The following is a 19,022-nucleotide window of genomic DNA, read 5'->3' as shown; positions in this document are numbered from 1 at the left end:
ATTTATGCCTTTTTTTTTTTTTTTTTTTTTTTTTTGTGATTTTTAGCAGTACTGCGGTGTACAGATCGAACACGTTTAACACATTTTTGGGACCCATTGACATTTATACAATGATCAGTGCTATAAAAATGCACTGATTACTGTGTAAAGGTCACTGGCAGGGAAGGAGTTAACAGTAGGGGGCGATCAAGGGGTTGAATGTGTGTTCTAACTGGGGATAGGACTGATTAGAGGAGGAGGCATATAATTTTTCCTACTTAGGAACAAACAATATGTCTCTCCTTTACTGACAGAACAGGGATTTGTGTTGTCCCCCCTGTGCAGTGGGCATGTGCCTGCTATCAACCTTAACCACTTGCTTACTGGGCACTTAAACCCCCCTCAGTCCCAGACCAATTTTCAGCTTTCAGCGCTGATGCACTTTGAATGACAATTGCGCGGGCATACAACACTGTACCCAAATGAAATTTTTATCATTTTTTTCCCACAAATAGAGCTTTCTTTTGGTGGTATTTAGTTACAGCTCGGAGTTTTATTTTTTGCTAAACAAACAAAAAAAGATGCAAAAAAAAAAAAAAAAAAATCATGTTTTAATAGTTTGTTATAAAATTTTGCAAACGGGTCATTTTTCTCCTTCATTGAAGTGCGCTGATTAGGCGGCACTGATGGCTGCATTGGTGGGCACTGATGGCTGCATTGGTGGGCACTGATGGCTGCATTGGTGGGCACTGATGGGCTGCATTGGTGGGCACTGATGGGCTGCATTGGTGGGCACTGATGGGCTGCACTGGTGGGCACTAATAGGCACAGATAAGGCGGCACCGATGGGCACAGATAAGGCGGCACTGATGGGCAAAGATGGGCACAGATAAGATGGCATGGATGGGTGGCACGGATAAGTGGCATGGATGGGTGGCACGGATGGGCACTGATAGGTACCACTGATAGATGGGACTGATGGGCACTGATAGGTGGCTCTGATAGGTGGCACTGCTGGGCACTGATGGGCGGCACTGCTGGGCACTGATGGGCGGCACTGGGTCGCAGCACCTTTAAGGCAGATTGTGGGCACTGTGGGTGGCACTGTGGGTGGCACTGTGGGTGGCACTGTGGGTGGCACTGTGGGTGGCATTGTGGGTGGCACTGTGGGCACTGATGGGGGGCACTGATGGGGGGCACTTACTTTTATTCAGGATGGCAAGGCGGTGGGCAGGTGGGCACTGGCAGGGGGCAGGTGGTCAGCTGTATTGCTGGCCGTGATCGGGACTGATGTCCCGATCACGGCCGCCGGTGATCGGCTTTTTTTTTCTCTCCTCGCGCTGTCAGCGCGAGGAGGAATAATAGCCGATTACCGGCTCCGTTCTATCACATGATCAGCTGTCATTGGCTGACAGCTGATCACGTGATAAGGGGTCGGGATCGACACCTTGCACGGATCGGTGATCAGGCGAGTCTCACGGACTCGCCGATCACAGAGCGCGCCGCGCGCGCCCCTCAGGGGGCGCGCAGGCCGCTCGTATCCGGGACGACGTCAATAGATGTAGTCCCGAAAATGTGGGTCCGCGCTGTTGCCGTCATTTTGCAATAGCGCGGATCCCAAGTGGTTAAAGGTACAGGCGCACCCATACGACTATTTGAGGGAACAAACCAATTTGGCGCCGTATATCGACGTAAGCCAGTTAGCAAGTGGTTAATATTTAAAGCAAATTCACCCATCTATCCCATGTCTCCATGCTTTATTCCGTAAAAAAAAAAAAATTCACTTTGAAAAACTTTCCTTAGCATTTCTTGCCATGGCCATCTTGAGTGGCGGATGATGCATGTAGCATTCTTCCTGGAATCCATCTGCCCTTACCTCAGGCATGCAAGCAAGAAAGGGTGTGCTTAGCTGAGAAAACCCCTCTTCCCCTACGGCAGATTCCTGGGATACATGACATAATTTGCACAGGTCTGGAAACCAGGAAGTAACTGAAGAAATGAAATAAAAAGTTTTCAAACAAGCAAATATGATATACTTTCCATCTATTTATGAATGCCGGCAGAATAAAGATTACAAATAGTCCATGCTGATGGAGAGTGAAGGTGTGCTTGAACCTCAGTGTTCCTATTAGCAGAGCAGATGTAGGGAGAGCCTCTATCAACCACTGTCCGGGACAGGTTTAGTCTTGTCTTGTTTTTTGTTTTTGTTTTAAACAGTGCTTTTCATAATTGGTTTTATGTTATTGCTCCACCTTAGTCTGCCTTGAAATAGAACACTAGGGGAAAGGCAGGTTGGGTGGATCCTGCAATCACTAGAGAATTTTGCTTTAATGCTGCTCTGTGGGAAGGTGTGCTGTGAAGGTGTTTCCTTTTAACTAATCCACGTGTTCTGATTTGGGAAGGGTGTTTGCTGATCCCTTATGAATGATTTGTCTTTGCTTCCTGTCAAGCAGGAGAAGTCTGTCACCCCACGGTCATTTCTGTTCTGTTTAAATCACAGCCAGTGTAAAGGGCAAGAGATGTATTGTAATGAAAAGAGCAACTATTTTAGAAAATGTACTAGGTGGGGTTTCAACTATTGACTATTTCACATCCTAAAGCCCCTTTCACACTGGGGTGGTGCGGGCGCCAGCGGTAAAACAGTGCTATTTTTAGCGGCAGTATTACCGCCCCGCTAGCGGCCGAGAAAGGGTTAAAACAACCGCAAAGCGCTGCTGCTTCATTTAAATGGGCAGGAGCGTTATACACACCGCTCCAAAGATGCTGCTAGCAGGACTTTTTTTTTTTTTTTTCGTCCTGCCAGCGCACCGCTCCAGTGTGAAAGCCCTCAGGCTTTCACACTGGAGTGTAAGGAGCGGCTCTTTCAGGGCACTTTGCAGGCGCCATTTTTAGCGCTGTAGCACCTGCTAAACGCCCCAGTTTGAAAGGGAGCTAAAGGGACCTTGTTTGGGTGAGACAGACCAGTGTCCTGCATTGAAGTGGTTTTAAACCTCAAACTTGAATGAACAAAGCATATCCCTATATAGTGTGTACTTGTCTCAATTAAGCACACAGTGTCACTTTTTTATCTGCTGCCTCGTTCTTCTGCTATCAAAGAAAAATATTGACCAGGCAGGGATCGCCAACTGATTGACAGTCTCAGCTGTTTCCCCCATTTTTTTTTTTTTTTTTCAAGCTTTTTTAATTCAGAACTTTGAACAAAGAGACTGCAGATAGACAGGTACAACTTGTGTAGGAGGATTTGTTTCATCTGTCCGTTACTTGAGGCCAGTCACTTCACTGGGTATATGTGAGGGTTTACAAGCACTTTAGAGCCGCCCACCTTAACATATATAGAAAATAATATTTTTTGCGTACTGCAGCACATAATTAATGCAAAGTGTGATGGGGTGCCCATTCAAAGGGAGGGATGCATTTCACCTTACAGTGCCTTGATGCACCAATCTGAGTAGGCCTTTTTTTTTTTTTTTTTTTATCATTACAAGCATCTGTGTGGATGCAGAAAGCGGCTTCTTTTCAGACTTCCGTGATTTTATTTGATGATGAATGTCTGAGCTGCTGTGATTTTCTTATGTACACATCTGAAGGTTTATTCTACATTATTTCTCTAGTGCTTTGTGGGAAAAGGTTGGCTAAACTTTCTTGAACTCTTACAATGTGCAGTTTGTCCTAAAGTGGATAATGGTTCTGCAGTGACCCAGACTTTGGCATGTCTCAGTGAATCGAGGCACAAAGCCAGATTTACCCAACAACTGTTCGTTTGACTAGCCTTCTGGATATTGAGTCTCTACTGTGATGCAGATAATTCTAGTGGACCACACACACAGCTCTAAGCTAGACACGGAATAACTGAATGCCCTGGCACTTTGGGAGGAGGCGACCCAACCCTTAATTAGTCTTGTAATACAACATTATGTATCAAAGTGGTAATCAAACAAGAATATAAAGGAAGACTTGGGTACCTGTTTCCATTGCCCGCCACACTAAACTGCAGCAATTTAGTGTGCAGGCAGTTCTTTGTTCTGGTTGCAGTGAGCTGCTAGTAAGGGTGCATCGCTGTTTTAAAAAAGCTTGAAAAAAATGGGGGAAACAGAGCTGAGACTGTCAATCAGTTGGCGATCCCTGCCCGGTCACTATTTTTCTTTGATAGCAGAAGAACGAGGCAGCAGATAAAAGTGACACTTTGTGTGCTTAATTGAGACAAGTACACACTATATAGGGATATGCTTTGTTCATTCTTCAAGTCTGAGGTTTAAAACCACTTTAATGCAGGACACCTTAACACACAGAAATTCACTGCATTTGGTGGTACAATGACTTCAGTGCCTATGGTAGCCATTTCCGCTACATTTTAACACCTGATAAGTTGGTCTGTCTCACCCAAACAAGGGCCCTTTAGCCCCCTTTCACACTGGGGCACTTAGGCGCTACAGCGCTAAAAATGGCGCCTGCAAAGTGCCCTGAAAGAGCCGCTCCTCACACCAGTGTGAAAGCCTGAGGGCTTTCACACTGGAGCGGTGCGCTGGCAGGACGGTAAAAAAAAAAGTCCTGCTAGCAGCATCTTTAGAGCGGTGTGTGTATAACGCTCCTGCCTATTAAAAAACCGAAGGCAAAGTATTGCGTAAAAGTAAAATTCAGCCACTTCAGCAGAGACCGGCTGAATTTTTAACCATTTTTAAGGTTTATTTGGGGAAATCCCATTCATTTTTATTTTTGTTTGGCCCACTAGCTGAAAAAAAAAAACACTGATCCATGTGTGACCAACCATCGGCTACTATACCCAAGTTTTACACTTTGGTTACAAATCCATTAAAATTTGCAAAGGCTTGAATCCGGCTCAATTCACAAAGCTAACACACCAGGATATGTATTCTTATTGTCAGTTTGTTTTTAAGGAAGTCCAATGAAATTAGAAAATTGCATTCAAATGGCTAATAGAGAGCCTTAGGATCAGAGCTGCATGATTAATTGTTAAAGAATCAGATCGCAATTCTTCTCCCGTTGCAATCTTAAAGCATTTTCCCAATTCTAAGCCGAGTTTTATGCTCACAGCTGACAGCTGTCTTAAAAATAAAAAGGAGCCAGTCAAGTTTAAGACAACATCACTTAAATGGAGAGAAGGAGAAACATTGTAACACTTTGGCCTTTTAGATTAAAGGGATGAACCGTTGTCTGTAAATGAGGAAAGTTTAACCACTTCCCGCATCCCCTTCTTCATATGATGTCTTTCAGGATAACGTTCCGGTACACGCCTATGGAGGTGTGCGCTATCGCAGGTGCTTTCTTTGACACACCGCATCACTTATCGTGGTAAGGAGCCTCTGACGGAGGCTTCTTGCCACATAATCGGCTGTGACCAATCACAGCTGGTCAGAGTGAACCAGGAAGTGCCAGTAAACGGCTTTGATTATCGGCACAGCCCCTGTGAGAGGTGCAGATTAGCTGCCAGTCAGTGCCCCATCAATGCCTGTCAGTACCACCTCATCAGTGCTGCCTATCAGTGCCCACATTGGCAAAAAATAAAAAAAACACAGGTGATCAAATGCCACCAAAAGAAAGCTATATTTGTGGGAAGAAATTTTTGTTTGGGTACAGTGTTGTATGACCGCGCAATTGTCGTTCAAAGTGTGACAGCACTGGAAGCTGAAAATTTTGTCCTGGGTAGGAAGGGGTGAAAGTGCTTGGCATTGAAGTGGTTAAAAACAAAACCCTTTTCTGATACTTATTGTTTTACAAGTTAAAATCAGTATTTTTTGCTAGAAAATGACAAAATGACTTGGCAATCCCCAAACATTTTTAGTGTGTGTGTGTGTGTGTATGTGTGTATATATATATATATATATATATATATATATATGTGTGTGTGTATGTGTGTGTGTGTGTGTATATATATATAAAAATTTATACTATACAAACAAGACCCCTTTCACACTGGGCGGTGCAGGCGTTAGCGGTTATAGGGTCGCTTTTAACCCCTGCTAGCGGCCGAGAAAAGGGTTAATGGCAGCGCTGCCCATTCATTTCAATGGGCAGGGGCAGTGGAGGAGCGGTGTATACACCGCTCCTCCCTGTTCTGGCATGTGCACTGGCCCAGTGTGAAAGCACTCGGGCTCTCACACTGGGGTGGCTTGAGAGGGGATTTTCAGGTGCCCCATTGTGAAAGGAGTCTTATCCTTGTAATGTACATAGATCACCCAGGGGGAATGTGTTTTTTGTTGAGAGGGGGAAAAAAAAGTGGAGTTGCGCTTTAAAAGTGATCATGGGAGTCATTTTTAATTATATGTGTTCGTAAAAAGACTCTTAAATTTGGTGATAAAAGCAAATGTACCGTATATACTCGAGTATAGGCCGACCCGAGTATAAGCCGAGGCCCCCAATTTACCCCCAAAAAACTGGAAAACTTATTGACTCGTGTATAAGCCGAGGGTGAGACATGGCTGTCCATCCCTGTGTGTCCGTCCATCCCTGTGTGTGTGTCCGTCCATCCATCCCTGTGTGTGTGTCCATCCATCCATCCATCCCTGTGTGTGTATCCATCCATCCATCCATCCCTGTGTGTGTGTGTGTGTGTGTGTGTGTGTGTGTGTGTGTGTGTGTGTGTGTGTATCCATCCATCCATCCCTGTGTGTGTGTGTGTGTATCCATCCATCCATCCCTGTGTGTGTGTGTGTGTGTATCCATCCATCCATCCATCCATCCCTGTGTGTGTGTGTGTGTGTGTGTGTGTGTGTGTGTGTGTGTGTGTGTATCCATCCATCCATCCATCCATCCCTGTGTGTGTGTGTGTGTGTGTGTGTGTGTGTGTCCGTGCAGCCTTGTGTGTGTGTCCAGCCTACCTGTGTCCCAAGCCTCCGTCCCGAGCCGCCGTCGTCCCGAGCCTCCTCCGTCCAGTCCCGTGCCGTGCCTCCTCCGTCCCGTGCCTCCTCCGTCCCGTCCCGTGCCTCCTCCGTCCCGTCCCGTGCCTCCTCCGTCCCGTGCCGTGCCTCCTCCGTCCCGTGTCTCCTCCGTCCCGTGCCGTGCCGTGCCTCCTCCGTCCCGTGCCTCCTCCGTCCCGTGCCGTGCCGTGCCTCCTCCGTCCCGTGCCGATGGATCGCCGCTCTTCTCGGCGGCCATTCTATAATTCAAAATTTCGCCTCCGCCTGTGATAGGCGGAACACTCAATTTCCCAGCAGCCTGTGTTCCGCCTATCACAGACATCCTCTCATACTCATCCGTAGTATGAGAATGAGCGGATGTCCGTGATAGGCGGAACACTGACTGCTGGGAAATTCAGTGTTCCGCCTATCACAGGCGGAGGCGGAGAAGGAGGCGTGGCTTTTGAAAATTAATGTCCGCCGTCTGTCTGCTCGATACGCTGATCGAGCAGTCAGACAGCGGCGACTCGAGTATAAGCCGAGGGGGGCACTTTCAGCCTCAAAAAAGAGGCTGAAAATCTCGGCTTATACTCGAGTATATACGGTATTTATTTTTTCCCCATAGTGCAGCGCGTTACAGGAAGGGAAAAGCCTTTTGTTATGCCAGCATACACATTCCAATTCTATGTGCTGATGTACTGTTTGGGCTGCATATCTTATCTATAAAAAGTATGCAAGATCAGCTAGTGCTTCAGCTAGGGACACGCCAGAATTGTATCTGCTTGTTTTGTAATCAGGTTATTAAACCTTTGTAAAATGTCAAAAGACCACTAACAAATGTCAACACAAAGGCTATTCATACATAATGTGGTACTTGTAGAACAGACTGGTCTTCTCTTCCCTAAACCCGTCTTGTGCTGTTCTTGTGTGTTTTTCGAACATGCCAAGTCTTACCTGATTCATTCTAAACAGTTTCGAGAGTCATAGCGCCTCCCAGATTCCTTTCTTTATCACAAGATTTGGGTTAAAAGTACTAGATCTGCTGCATATGATTAAAATTATATTTAACTCGCATACATTTTCTTTTATACAAAATTCCTGACGTAGAGCTGTTAGTATAGTACCAGTTCTTTATACCATTTTTTAAGTCTTTAGGATTTTTTTTTAAAGTCCAATTCGTAAAGTCTTTGAAGACTAATCTAGTTCCTGGCAGAAGGTGGGCAAGTCTATTTACTTTTTTTTTAATTTTTTTTTTTAGATTAGCTGTGCGTTTACGGTTTAGCTCACAAAAAGCGGCAGCCAGCTGGACTAGACTGAAGTCTGTTAAGTGCAAGATTTCCACATAGTTGCATTGGTTTACTGGAATTTTGTAAAGTGTCCTCTTTTTTTTTTTTTTTTTTTTTATACTTTGACATTAAAGTGGAAGTAAACCCAACAGTTAAAAAAAAAAAAAAGAAAAAAAAAGCATGCCGGGAATGCTAACTGCACATTGGCTGTGCTCTCAGCCAAACTATCAAACCATCCAATGGCTGGTGTCATAACGAATCACATGTGCAGCACCATAGCAGTTGAAGATTAAACAGAGGCAAAGATGGCAGCTTCCTTGGCTGAAAACGATAGGGGAGTTTACTTCCACTTTAAAGTCTGTTGTGAAGTCTCCCCAACATCCTCTTCTGACATCCTCTCGCAGTGCTATTGATACTGCTGTATGTGACAACTCTGACCTGCCTCCTATGACTTTGAAAGGGGAGCGGCAAAGGAATGAGACCACTGAATCAATACAATATGCTTTATAGAAATCGGTTTGTAAAGTTTTCCACTATGTGAATAATTTTAGCGTTCATTTGTATGATTAAATCTGAGGGGAGCATAGTTCCTACACAAAGGTTCTCATAACAAGGGGAAAAGGTAAGTAGAATCTTTCAGGGGCCAACAGAATTAAACTGGTGTAAATGCAGCACAGTGTTGTAATTTTTCCCCAGATAATGAAATATTGTGGAATACATATATCAAGCACATAGTGATTTAAACAGAATTTCCTCACTATATGAGTCAAAGTGAATGGTATAGCTGCTCAGAAGTAGCTTGAAGAGCAACTCCATGAAATACAAATCAAAGCAACTCAGATGTGAGGCATAATATCTCAGAAGCACCTCCAAAGCATGCGGGACTCCTTCTAAAGCCCGTTCACACAAGCGGCTCGCACATGGGTAGTGGAAGTCAGCTGTGGAGTCACAGCCTTCCCTCGGTGAACATGCTGGGACCTGAAGACTGATAAATAAATGGCCCAGGAGAGGACAGCACTGGATCCCTGGACAGGAAAGGGTCTGTTTATTAAAAGTCATCAGTTATAGTTTAATCTGTTGACTTCATCTTTTCAGAACTGACTGAAGCTCCTCTTTTGGTTAATGGCTGTCAATTTAGATTAATTCAGATGAAAGTTTCACACGGACTTGTATTTTCTTCTGTATTTCACTAAAACTATTTACTTATTTGTTTAATTCTTCTTTTTTTTTTTTTTCTTTTTTTTTTTTTTGCAGTCTAGTAAAATAAAAAAAGGAAGCAAAGGCGATTGTACAGTGCTGAAGCCCACGCTGATGGCTGCTGTGCCTGTAAGTGCACCTGAGTGTTTTCTCTTGATATCGAAGTACTGTCTGTGATACATTATTTTTTATTTTTTGCACCAACATCCAAACTTTTACAACAGCTTTTGGGGTCTTCAAAGTCCATGCAATACTAATAACACAAAGTTTTGGTAGAATATTAAGCAAGACCACCTTTGAGGGGAAAAAGAGAAAAAACGCACACTAGACTTGGCTAGTGAGATATGGCAGGTAGAGAACTATAGACTGGGAGGTGGCATACAGTCCCAGAGGTGGCGGGGGGGGGGGTTGTAAAACTGTTGGGTTTAGAAAATCAAGGGCCACATTTTTGTACATTATCTTCTGTTTCAAATGGAATCTTGGATCAAAACATTTCTGGGTAGATTCCAAGTTCTGTTTTGAGAAGTAAAACATTAATGTCTAACATAGTGTGGTCTGGTTGTGAGGAACAATGTCTCACAAATGTGCAGAAATCATCTTCCTTATGTTCCTTAAACCCTTACAAACCACTTTGACCTACAGGTAAGCCTAGATTAAGACTTACCTGTAGGTCCAAGAAATATCTCCTAAACCTACACGGTTTAGGAGATATTTGCCGAAAGACAGGCACCGCTGTCTACGGCGCATGTGCCGTAGACAACGGCGCACTGAGCGCGATGCTGTCAACGGCGATATGATGCGAGCAGCTCCCGTGCACTTTCGCGGGAGTGACGTCATCGCGGCTTTGTCGAATGACAGCGGCGGAGCAGCGAGACCCACCGAGAAGATGGATGCTCCGGACTACAGGGGACAGCAGTGACTTCGCTGGCTCCTGTGTCAGGTAAGTGACACATAATGGACTACTATGCGATGCATAGTAGTCCATTATGCTTTACCTTTGCAGGGAATGAAAGAGGAAGTAAACCCATGAGGGTTTACTTCCTTTTTAATGGTGTCTATGTAAATTCACCCCTGTTTACAATTTGTCATGTTTCACCAATGTAGGATCCTTTGCTGCATAGGTTGCATTTGATAAGGTACACAGCATATGACTACAATAACCTCATGTCTGTTATATGTAATCTCACAGTAAAAGAGACCATGTGTACAGTGGTGTAAAAAAGTGTTTGCCCCCTTCCTCATTTCCTGTTCCTTTGCATGTTTGTCACACTTAAGTGTTTCGGAACATCAAACCAATTTAAACAATAGTCAAGGACAACACAAGTAAACACAAGTAAACACAAAATGCAATTTGTAAATGAAGGTGTTTATTAAAGGTGAAAAAAAATCCAAACCATCATGGCCCTGTGTGAAAAAGTGATTGCCCCCCCTTGTTAAAACATACTATAACTGTGGTTGTCCACACCTGAGTTCAATTTCTCTAGCCACACCCAGGCCTGATTATTGCCACACCTGTTCACAATCAACTTAAATAGGAGCTGCTTGACACAGTAAGGTCCACCAGAAGATCCTTAAAAGCTACACATCATGCCGAGACCCAAAGAAATTCAGGAACAATTGAGAAAGAAAGTAATTGAGATCTATCAGTCTGGAAAGGGTTATAAAGCCATTTCCAAAGCTTTGGGAATCCAGCGAACCACAGTGAGAGCCATTATCCACAAATGGCGAAGACATAGAACAGTGGTGAACCTTCCCAGCAGCGACGACTCATCCAAGAGGTCACAAAAGACCCCACAACAACGTCCAAGGAACTGCAGGCCTCACTTGCCTCAGTTAAGGTCAGCGTTCATGCCTCCACCATCAGGAAAAGACTGGGCAAAAATGGCCTGCATGGCAGAGTTCCAAGGAGAAAACCACTGCTGAGCAAAAAGAACATCAAAGCTTGTCTCAATTTCTCCACAACACATCTTGATGATCCCCAAGACTTTTGGGACAACATTCTGTGGACCGATGAGACAAAAGTGGAACTCTTTGGAAGGTGTGTGTCCAAGTATATCTGGCGTAGAAGGAACACTGCATTTCATAAAAAGAACATTATACCAACAGTAAAATATGGTGGTGGTAGTGTGATGGTCTGGGGCTGTTTTGCTGCTTCAGGACCTGGAAGACTTGCCGTGATAAAAGGAACTATGAATTCTGCTGTCTACCAAGAGATCCTGAAGGAGAATGTCCGACCATCTGTTTGTGTATTCAAGCTGAAACGAACTTGGGTTCTGCAGCAGGACAATGATCCTAAACACACCAGCAAGTCCACCACCGAATGGCTGAAGAAAAACAAAATGAAGACTTTGGAGTGGCCTAGCCAAAGTCCTGACCTGAATCCTATTGAGATGTTGTGGTATGACCTTAAAAAGGCCGTTCATGCTCGAAAACCCTCTAATGTAACTGAATTAGGACAATTCTGCAAAGATGAGTGGGCCAAAATTCCTCCAGGACACTGTAAAAGCCTCATTGCACGTTATCGCAAACGCTTGGTTGCAGTTGTTGCTGCTAAGGGTGGCCCAACCAGTTATTAGGTTTAGGGGGCAATCACTTTTTCACACAGGGCCATGATGGTTTGGATTTTTTTTCACCTTTAATAATAAACACCTTCATTTACAAATTGCATTTTGTGTTGTCCTTGACTATTGTTTAAATTGGTTTGATGTTCCAAAACACTTAAGTGTGACAAACATGCAAAGGAACAGGAAATGAGGAAGGGGGCAAACACTTTTTCACACCACTGTATAGCAGCACTTTAACAAATGCTGCAAATATGTACATAAAATAACTAGAACCTGTTTTATGCTTTCCTTCAACACTTGGCAACAACTCTTAAAAATCTCTACTGTTTTCCATTTAAACTTCAGGCTAAATATGTTCTTTTTAGGAGAACTTAATGCTTTGTCTGTGCATGTTACGTCATGTCAAGGCTTGTTGCAGCTTGATAGGCCCTATCTGTGTAGAGTAGTGTACAAAAAGCGGTGATGTTGTCCTTGGCAATAAACCTCATTCCAGCTGTTATTTTTATGGCGCAATATAGACCATATAATCCGCTGTTCTTTTTCTCCTGTTTGTTACAGTGGAGTTCCCATGAACTAATTTTCCACACTAAGGATCAGGAATACATTTACAGCAACTAAGACTCTTAGGAAAGTGTATCTTTCCTGACCTGAGAGTTAACTAAAGTATATGTAAACCCTCATATTTTTATTATTACATATACGTGTGTGTGTGTATATGTGTGTGTGTATATATATATATATATATATATATATATATATATATATATATATATATATATATATATATATATATATATATATATATATATATATATATACATACACATACATACATACATACATACATACATACATACATACATACATACATACATACATACATACATACATACATACATACATACATACATACATACATACATACATACATACATACATACATACGCACACTCTACCAGGTTAGTGAGTCTATTGTAGGTTGTTTTTTTTTTTAGTGTGCGTATATTGAACACTGTTAATGTATTCCCAGTTCTTCTTGTAATATGTTACTCTTCTCTTATAGGAAATTATGGATCGTATTTACAAAAATGTCATGAGCAAAGTGCAAGAAATGAATGTTTTCCAGAGAACATTGTTCAAGCTGGGTTACGATTACAAGTTGGAGCAGATAAAGAAGGGATACGATGCTCCGTTGTGTAATGTGTATGTAAAAGTCATTAATGTAAAACTAGCCAGTAGTGCGGTCAGTCACAAATGCAGTTGTCTCATTCAGTCCCGTTAATTCTTGCATTAATTTCATCAGGTGCTATGACAGAAAGGGATGTATGTGGCTATTTGTGTCCTATGCCATTGATAGGCGCTAGGTACTAGGTTCTATTTTATACCAAGTCTTAACTATGGCTGCTGCACTGTGAAAACTGCAGTAGGGTGTATAGGGATATGATGAAAATAATCTCTCCTTTTTGGCTTGATAATCCTGTAGAAGTAGAGTTGAGTAGACCATACCGACTGCTTGGAGTATGCAAGAATTCGGTGCACAGTTAAAGTATTCTTAAACAGGGAATGGCACTTATAGTAAGCTTGGTACTGATGGCACTGCTTTTAAAGGTTCACAAGGGTCGTATATTGGTAGGAGGTTACATATGGGGTTTATTTACTAAAGCTGGAGGGTGCAAAATCAGCCTCACTTCTGCATAGACACCAATCTGCTTCCAGGTTTTATTACCAAAACTTAACTGAACAAGCTGAGTTTAGAAGCTGGTGACTATGTAGAAGTGAGCCTGATTTTGGGCACTCCAGCTTTAGTAAAAAAAAAAACAAAAAAAAAACATGGTGACGGTATAGGATGACCAAGGTGTGAATTTTATTTATTTCCAGAGTTCTACCATTGTATCATTCATCCTAAGATATTTATTTTAATATAGGCACATGCTGCTGTTTTCACACATTGTATAACAGGGGAAAAATTTTTCAACCTATACAAGTTTTGGATATTTAATACAGTTGGGTGTTAAGCAGTCTAGTTAAATTTATAAACTAGCTCTGATTTATTAAAGGAAAGCTTTGTTTTTAAAATTAGGCTGTATTGAAATTTCAAAGCTTTAAACAAATAACACTTTACCTGCTTTCATCACAATAGAGGAATATATAATTTACAGCCCCCTACTACCTGATGACATACCCTACCTTTACTGCCTCAAATACATCACAATGCTCAAACATTCAAATTACTCAGTGTAAAATAATGTAGAGTGGAATGCCATCATAAGCATTTTTCTGCTAGTATATAACTAGCCGGCTATGTCATTTGGAGTGGCCACACAAACATTCAAGATTCTCTACACAGGCCATGATAAATGAATAGGGACACTATATGAAATATGTGTTTCATAGAAAGGGGTGTAGGATTATGAGTGTGTACTTGGTACTAACATAATTTGTTCCCTTTCAGGATACTGTTCAAAAAAGTAAAGGCGTTATTAGGAGGGAATGTCCGCATGATGCTGTGTGGTGGTGCTCCTTTGTCCCCCCAGACTCAGAGGTTTATGAATATTTGTTTCTGTTGTCCAGTTGGTCAGGGTTATGGATTGACTGAAACATGTGGAGCTGGTACCATCACTGAAGGTAAATTTTGAAAACGGTCTGACTGCTCTATTATTGTATTGAGTCATTGCTTCCTAAATCTAAATTTAGTTGTTAGACAGGAAGAGATGTTTCCCCCCTAAGAGTGTACACATGCTGTAACTTCTCTTTCTGTATAATATGTAAGTAAAGGTAATAGCTACTGAACGTTGGCCTTCGTGTGAATTCCAAATCCAGCAAAAATATTTTTTTTTTTCCCCTTTGTGGTCAATGTGTAGAACATGCATTGAAAGGAAGAGTTGAGTGAATCAAGTTATGGTGGTGAGACCTGGACAATCTGAGGCTCCTGAAATCTTGGGCACCCCAGCCTAGAGCTTACGTGGCCTGTTTACAAATGCATAGGTGTTCATACATGTCTGTAGAACTACTAGAGTATTTTACTGTAATCATTTATTTTGCTCTTCCTAGCAATGGTTTTGAGAGATCTGCTACAAGGAGTGCATTGTTTCCAGTAGGTCGGCAGACTTTAAGGCCAGCTGTAGACGGTTCGAATCCTAGCCAAGATTCGAACAGTGTATGGGCAGGCTAAATGATTATTATTATTATTCACGATTTATATAGCGCCAACACTTTACGCAACGCTTTTACAATGTATAGTGGGACAACACAATTACAGTACAATACAAAAGGTACAGTAGAGCTTGCATTCTAAAGGGAGGGGGTGGTCCGGTGGCTAAATGTACCAAGTTGATCGATCAACTTTGGTACAACCAGCCTGCCGGATTTTACTTGGGATTATCGCTAGTGGTCAATATAGCCACTAGCAATAATCGCTGTCTTCGCCTGGCGGTGATGGCTTTCCCTGAGGGTTTAGGTGTCTCAAAGGGTTGAAGTGGTCTTGGCATTGGAACCTGTTGGGGTATAATTTTTTGAAGCTGCTATTGCTAGCTTGACTTTTTCAGGGAGCGTTTTGATGCTACTCTGCATGTGGAGTTAGTCATGGGCAGATTAGACTTGGGTTGTCTTCTTGTCACCTAATTTCATAATCCTAGCGTTATCTATTTGGTTGTCCTATCCCATGTCTTAGCTTTATAGAAAGGAGTTACTCATAGCAGTATAAAAAAAAACATACAAGTGGCACACATCCTACATGGGCATGATTTAATAATTAGTAATTGGGTGGTACCTCACATAGACCAAATAGTCCACTAAAGTGATGTACAGTCGCCAGGAAAGAACTGAGTCTTTATCCACAAACCGTCCTATTGCCTCTCGTATAGATCAGTTCAAATGCTACCTTGACTAGTCCAAGTAAACCAGTGTAAAAGCGTGTAGTTCATGTGGAGTCAATAGGTCCTGGTGGAGAACTGTGTAGAGCAGTTCTGCTCCTTCCAAGTGCCTACAAATGGCAAAAAACACGTTACCATCTCTGCTACTATAGATGCCGCTCTCTAGAGAGCTTAGTTGTGCGCTGCTGCTAGCTCCTGTCATCTCATTTCAGCTCCCACACTCTGTACAGTGTTATCAGAGAACTCCTCAGTGTAAGTGGATATTTCTTGGTTTTTAAGTTGTTTCCTTATTTTGCCCTCATCTTGCTCAGTTTTTTGGAGTTATGGCAGTTTAGGAAGTATTACAGCTGGACTCTGTGTAGAAGTTACCTGAAGGGAACTAATCATACCATGTTTGTAATATAAATATGTGAAACTTGGTGTTCTGTGTAGTCTCTTGAAGTTGCAGAACTTTTATTCCAGTATATTTACTCTTAGCCCCATGCTTGAATATGTTCAAGTTCACTGCTCAGGAACAACTTCACAAGCATGAAACATTATCGGTCACGTGCCCCATAATCAAGACGAGTGTTGGATGTGCTTGTGCTCGGGATTTCCTGGAAGATGGCAGTGCTGGAATTGGGACAGGGCTTTTTGTGTTGGCAGGCGGTTTAATTATTTTATTAGGACTTTAATAATTAACTTCTTATTTGCAGTATCCGACTATAGCACTGGAAGGGTGGGAGCGCCACTTATCTGCTGTGAAATGAAACTACGAGACTGGGTAGAAGGTGAGTTCTCAAAGTGTAAATGCTTTTTATTTATTTTTTTGTCTCTCATTTTTGGACCGAGTAAGAGGGTTATAAGCAGGTCTTTTTTTTTTTTTATTTTTTTTTTTTTTTCCTCTGTATCCCATAGGAGAGATTTCCCTTAATTTTCTGTCAAAAGCCAAAACAGGAAGTGAAAGACAATCTTGGCTTGTCACTAGAACCAATGTCTTCTTTGGAAGATTTTCCCTCTATCACTGTTCTAATGCAAGCCCAAAATTTGAAATGTACTTTTATTCACTATAATAGTAAATGGGACAAATAAAGAGGATAATGCTCTCTTACGGAGGGCACAAATGGCAATAAAAACTGACCGGTGTTCTAATCCATCCCCACTCTATTTTCTATTAATGTTTTTCTTTTAGTTAGACTTTTACATTTAAAATAAATAAATAAATGTGTGTGTGTTCTCTAAGACCCCATACACACTTTAGATTTTCTGCAGATTTTTGTATTCAGATTTAACAAAACCATGTAGTGCAAGGGCCGGCCTGATTGCATACAAATTTAAACTCTTAAATCGGATGCATTAAGGTGAAAAAACATCTGGCAGTGACTACACCCCTCCACCCCCCCCCCCCCCTTTTTACTTGCCTGAGCCCTGGAACATGACCCGACGGGGACGCGCTGTCTTTCTGCCAGGGGCTCTCGGCTCTTGATAGGATAGACATGGCAGCACGGCCATTGGCTCCCGCTGCTGTCAAATCCAATGACGCGGGCGCGAGGCCAAGTCATACATTAGGCGGCTATGGACGCCAAATTCTGGACTCGGGAGCGCGCCCGCAAGGTAACCCTTCTCCTAGGGGGTTATCTGATGTGGGGGGGGGAGCCACAAGAGCTGCTGGGGGACCCCAGAAGAGCAGGTCCGGGGCCACTCTGTGCAAAACGAGCTGCACAGTGGAGGTAAGTGTGATGTGTTTATCTAAAAAAACAAAACAAAAAAAAAACCCCTTACAATCACCTTTTTAAGGTTTGACTTCCTATTTGGTTTTGGGTAAATCTGAAGACAAAAATCTGCAGAAAATCTAATGGGGTTTATGGGGCCGTACTCTGGTTTGTGAAAAGTGTCAAACGTGACTTTTGCCAGCAATTATTAGGTTCCCCTGTTTAATAGGTTGTATTCTACAGTGATTAAAGAGATGAGAAAATGTCTCCCATAATGGCAGTAAGCTGGTTTTCCTAAAACACAGCTGTTTTAAATGATTAGATGACACCAATGACTATACTACCACTACAGTAGATGAAGAAAAGATGGCAGTACTGTTGAATTTGTTTGTAAACATTCTTCAGGTTCAAGTTGGCTGTAAATGGGTTTGGTAGCATGACCAGCGCTTTCCTTTTGAATGTTACAATGTATGGGTAATGCTCTAATTTATTTTTTCTATGAGGCTATTCAAATTTTCCATTCACTGCATTCAAAAACACCACTGAAGGAGCAAGATGGAAATTTATTTTCTCGCACAAATGAATTTCTAAATATGAATGTGGTTTGAGAATTTTCATATGAGTGTTCTTCGGAAAGTTTACTAGTGTATGGCCAGCTTTAGTCATCTAAAACTACATTTTTTTTATTCATTTTTTCTTGCAGGAGGCTATAGGAATCAGGATAAGCCACATCCACGAGGAGAAGTCATAATTGGAGGGCCAAACGTTTCCATGGGTTACTTTAAAAATGAGGAACGAAACCTAGAGGACTTCTACGTGGATGAGAATGGACAGAGGTGGTTCTGTACCGGAGACATCGGAGAGTTCCACTCTGATGGCTGCCTGCAGATAATTGGTAGGTCATCCAGCCTTATCAATACTCTGACTATAATTTTCAGTATCTTGCCTATTGATTGGGGATCTGGTTTTTTTTTTTTTTTTTTGTTTTTTCTTTTTACAGACCGGAAAAAGGATTTGGTAAAGCTGCAAGCAGGAGAATATGTGTCTCTGGGCAAAGTAGAAACTGCCTTGAAGAACTGTCCATTCATTGACAACATCTGTGCCTATGCCAACAGGTAAACTTTTTAAATTGAGATACATTGAGTTTTTATGGTTTTCTTTTATATATGTAGGGAAGCAGCTGTTGCTGCATTGCTTTTAGAACTATAAATCGTGATCACTAGTGGATATTAGGGCTGCAACTAGCTAACTATTATTTTCATAATCGATTAGTTGACCGATTGTTTCGATTAATCGGTTAATAGTCTTAAAAAAAAAGTGTGGTGTATAATTTAGTTAATATGTACAGTTTTAAAAAAAGGCAATTTATTCTTAAATATCTCTATATGCAGTGGTGAATATAAATAACCAACTATATGGTTAGGGAGCAAAATATCGAATCCACTCTGAGAATGACAGAGATATACTGTATATATTAGAGGGGATATATACTGTATATACTATTAGAGGAGATATACCATATACACTATTGAAGATATACTGTATATACTATTATAGGCTATATACTGTATATACTTTT

General features: G+C 42.0%; 1 protein-coding gene across 8 annotated transcripts in view; it reads left to right on the top strand.

The window, feature by feature from the left end:
- Nucleotides 1-19,022, top strand: part of ACSL4 (acyl-CoA synthetase long chain family member 4) — an 87,580-nt gene that overhangs the window by 55,366 nt on the left and 13,192 nt on the right. For all 8 annotated transcript variants that reach the window (XM_077479053.1, XM_077479035.1, XM_077479222.1 and 5 more), the window contains exons 9-14: nt 9,374-9,445; nt 12,944-13,083; nt 14,333-14,505; nt 16,448-16,522; nt 18,147-18,338; nt 18,444-18,558. In XM_077479053.1, coding sequence (XP_077335179.1) covers nt 9,374-9,445; nt 12,944-13,083; nt 14,333-14,505; nt 16,448-16,522; nt 18,147-18,338; nt 18,444-18,558 — 767 coding nt within the window. The remainder of the gene's footprint in view (nt 1-9,373; nt 9,446-12,943; nt 13,084-14,332; nt 14,506-16,447; nt 16,523-18,146; nt 18,339-18,443; nt 18,559-19,022) is intronic.

Source organism: Lithobates pipiens, unplaced genomic scaffold (genome assembly GCF_037356315.1).
Source record: "Lithobates pipiens isolate NorthernLeopardFrog02 unplaced genomic scaffold, aLitPip1_a1.2 Scaffold_1, whole genome shotgun sequence".
Lineage (NCBI taxonomy): Eukaryota > Metazoa > Chordata > Amphibia > Anura > Ranidae > Lithobates > Lithobates pipiens.
Note: the sequence above shows the minus strand (reverse complement) of the source record. Positions and strands in the feature narration are given on the sequence as shown.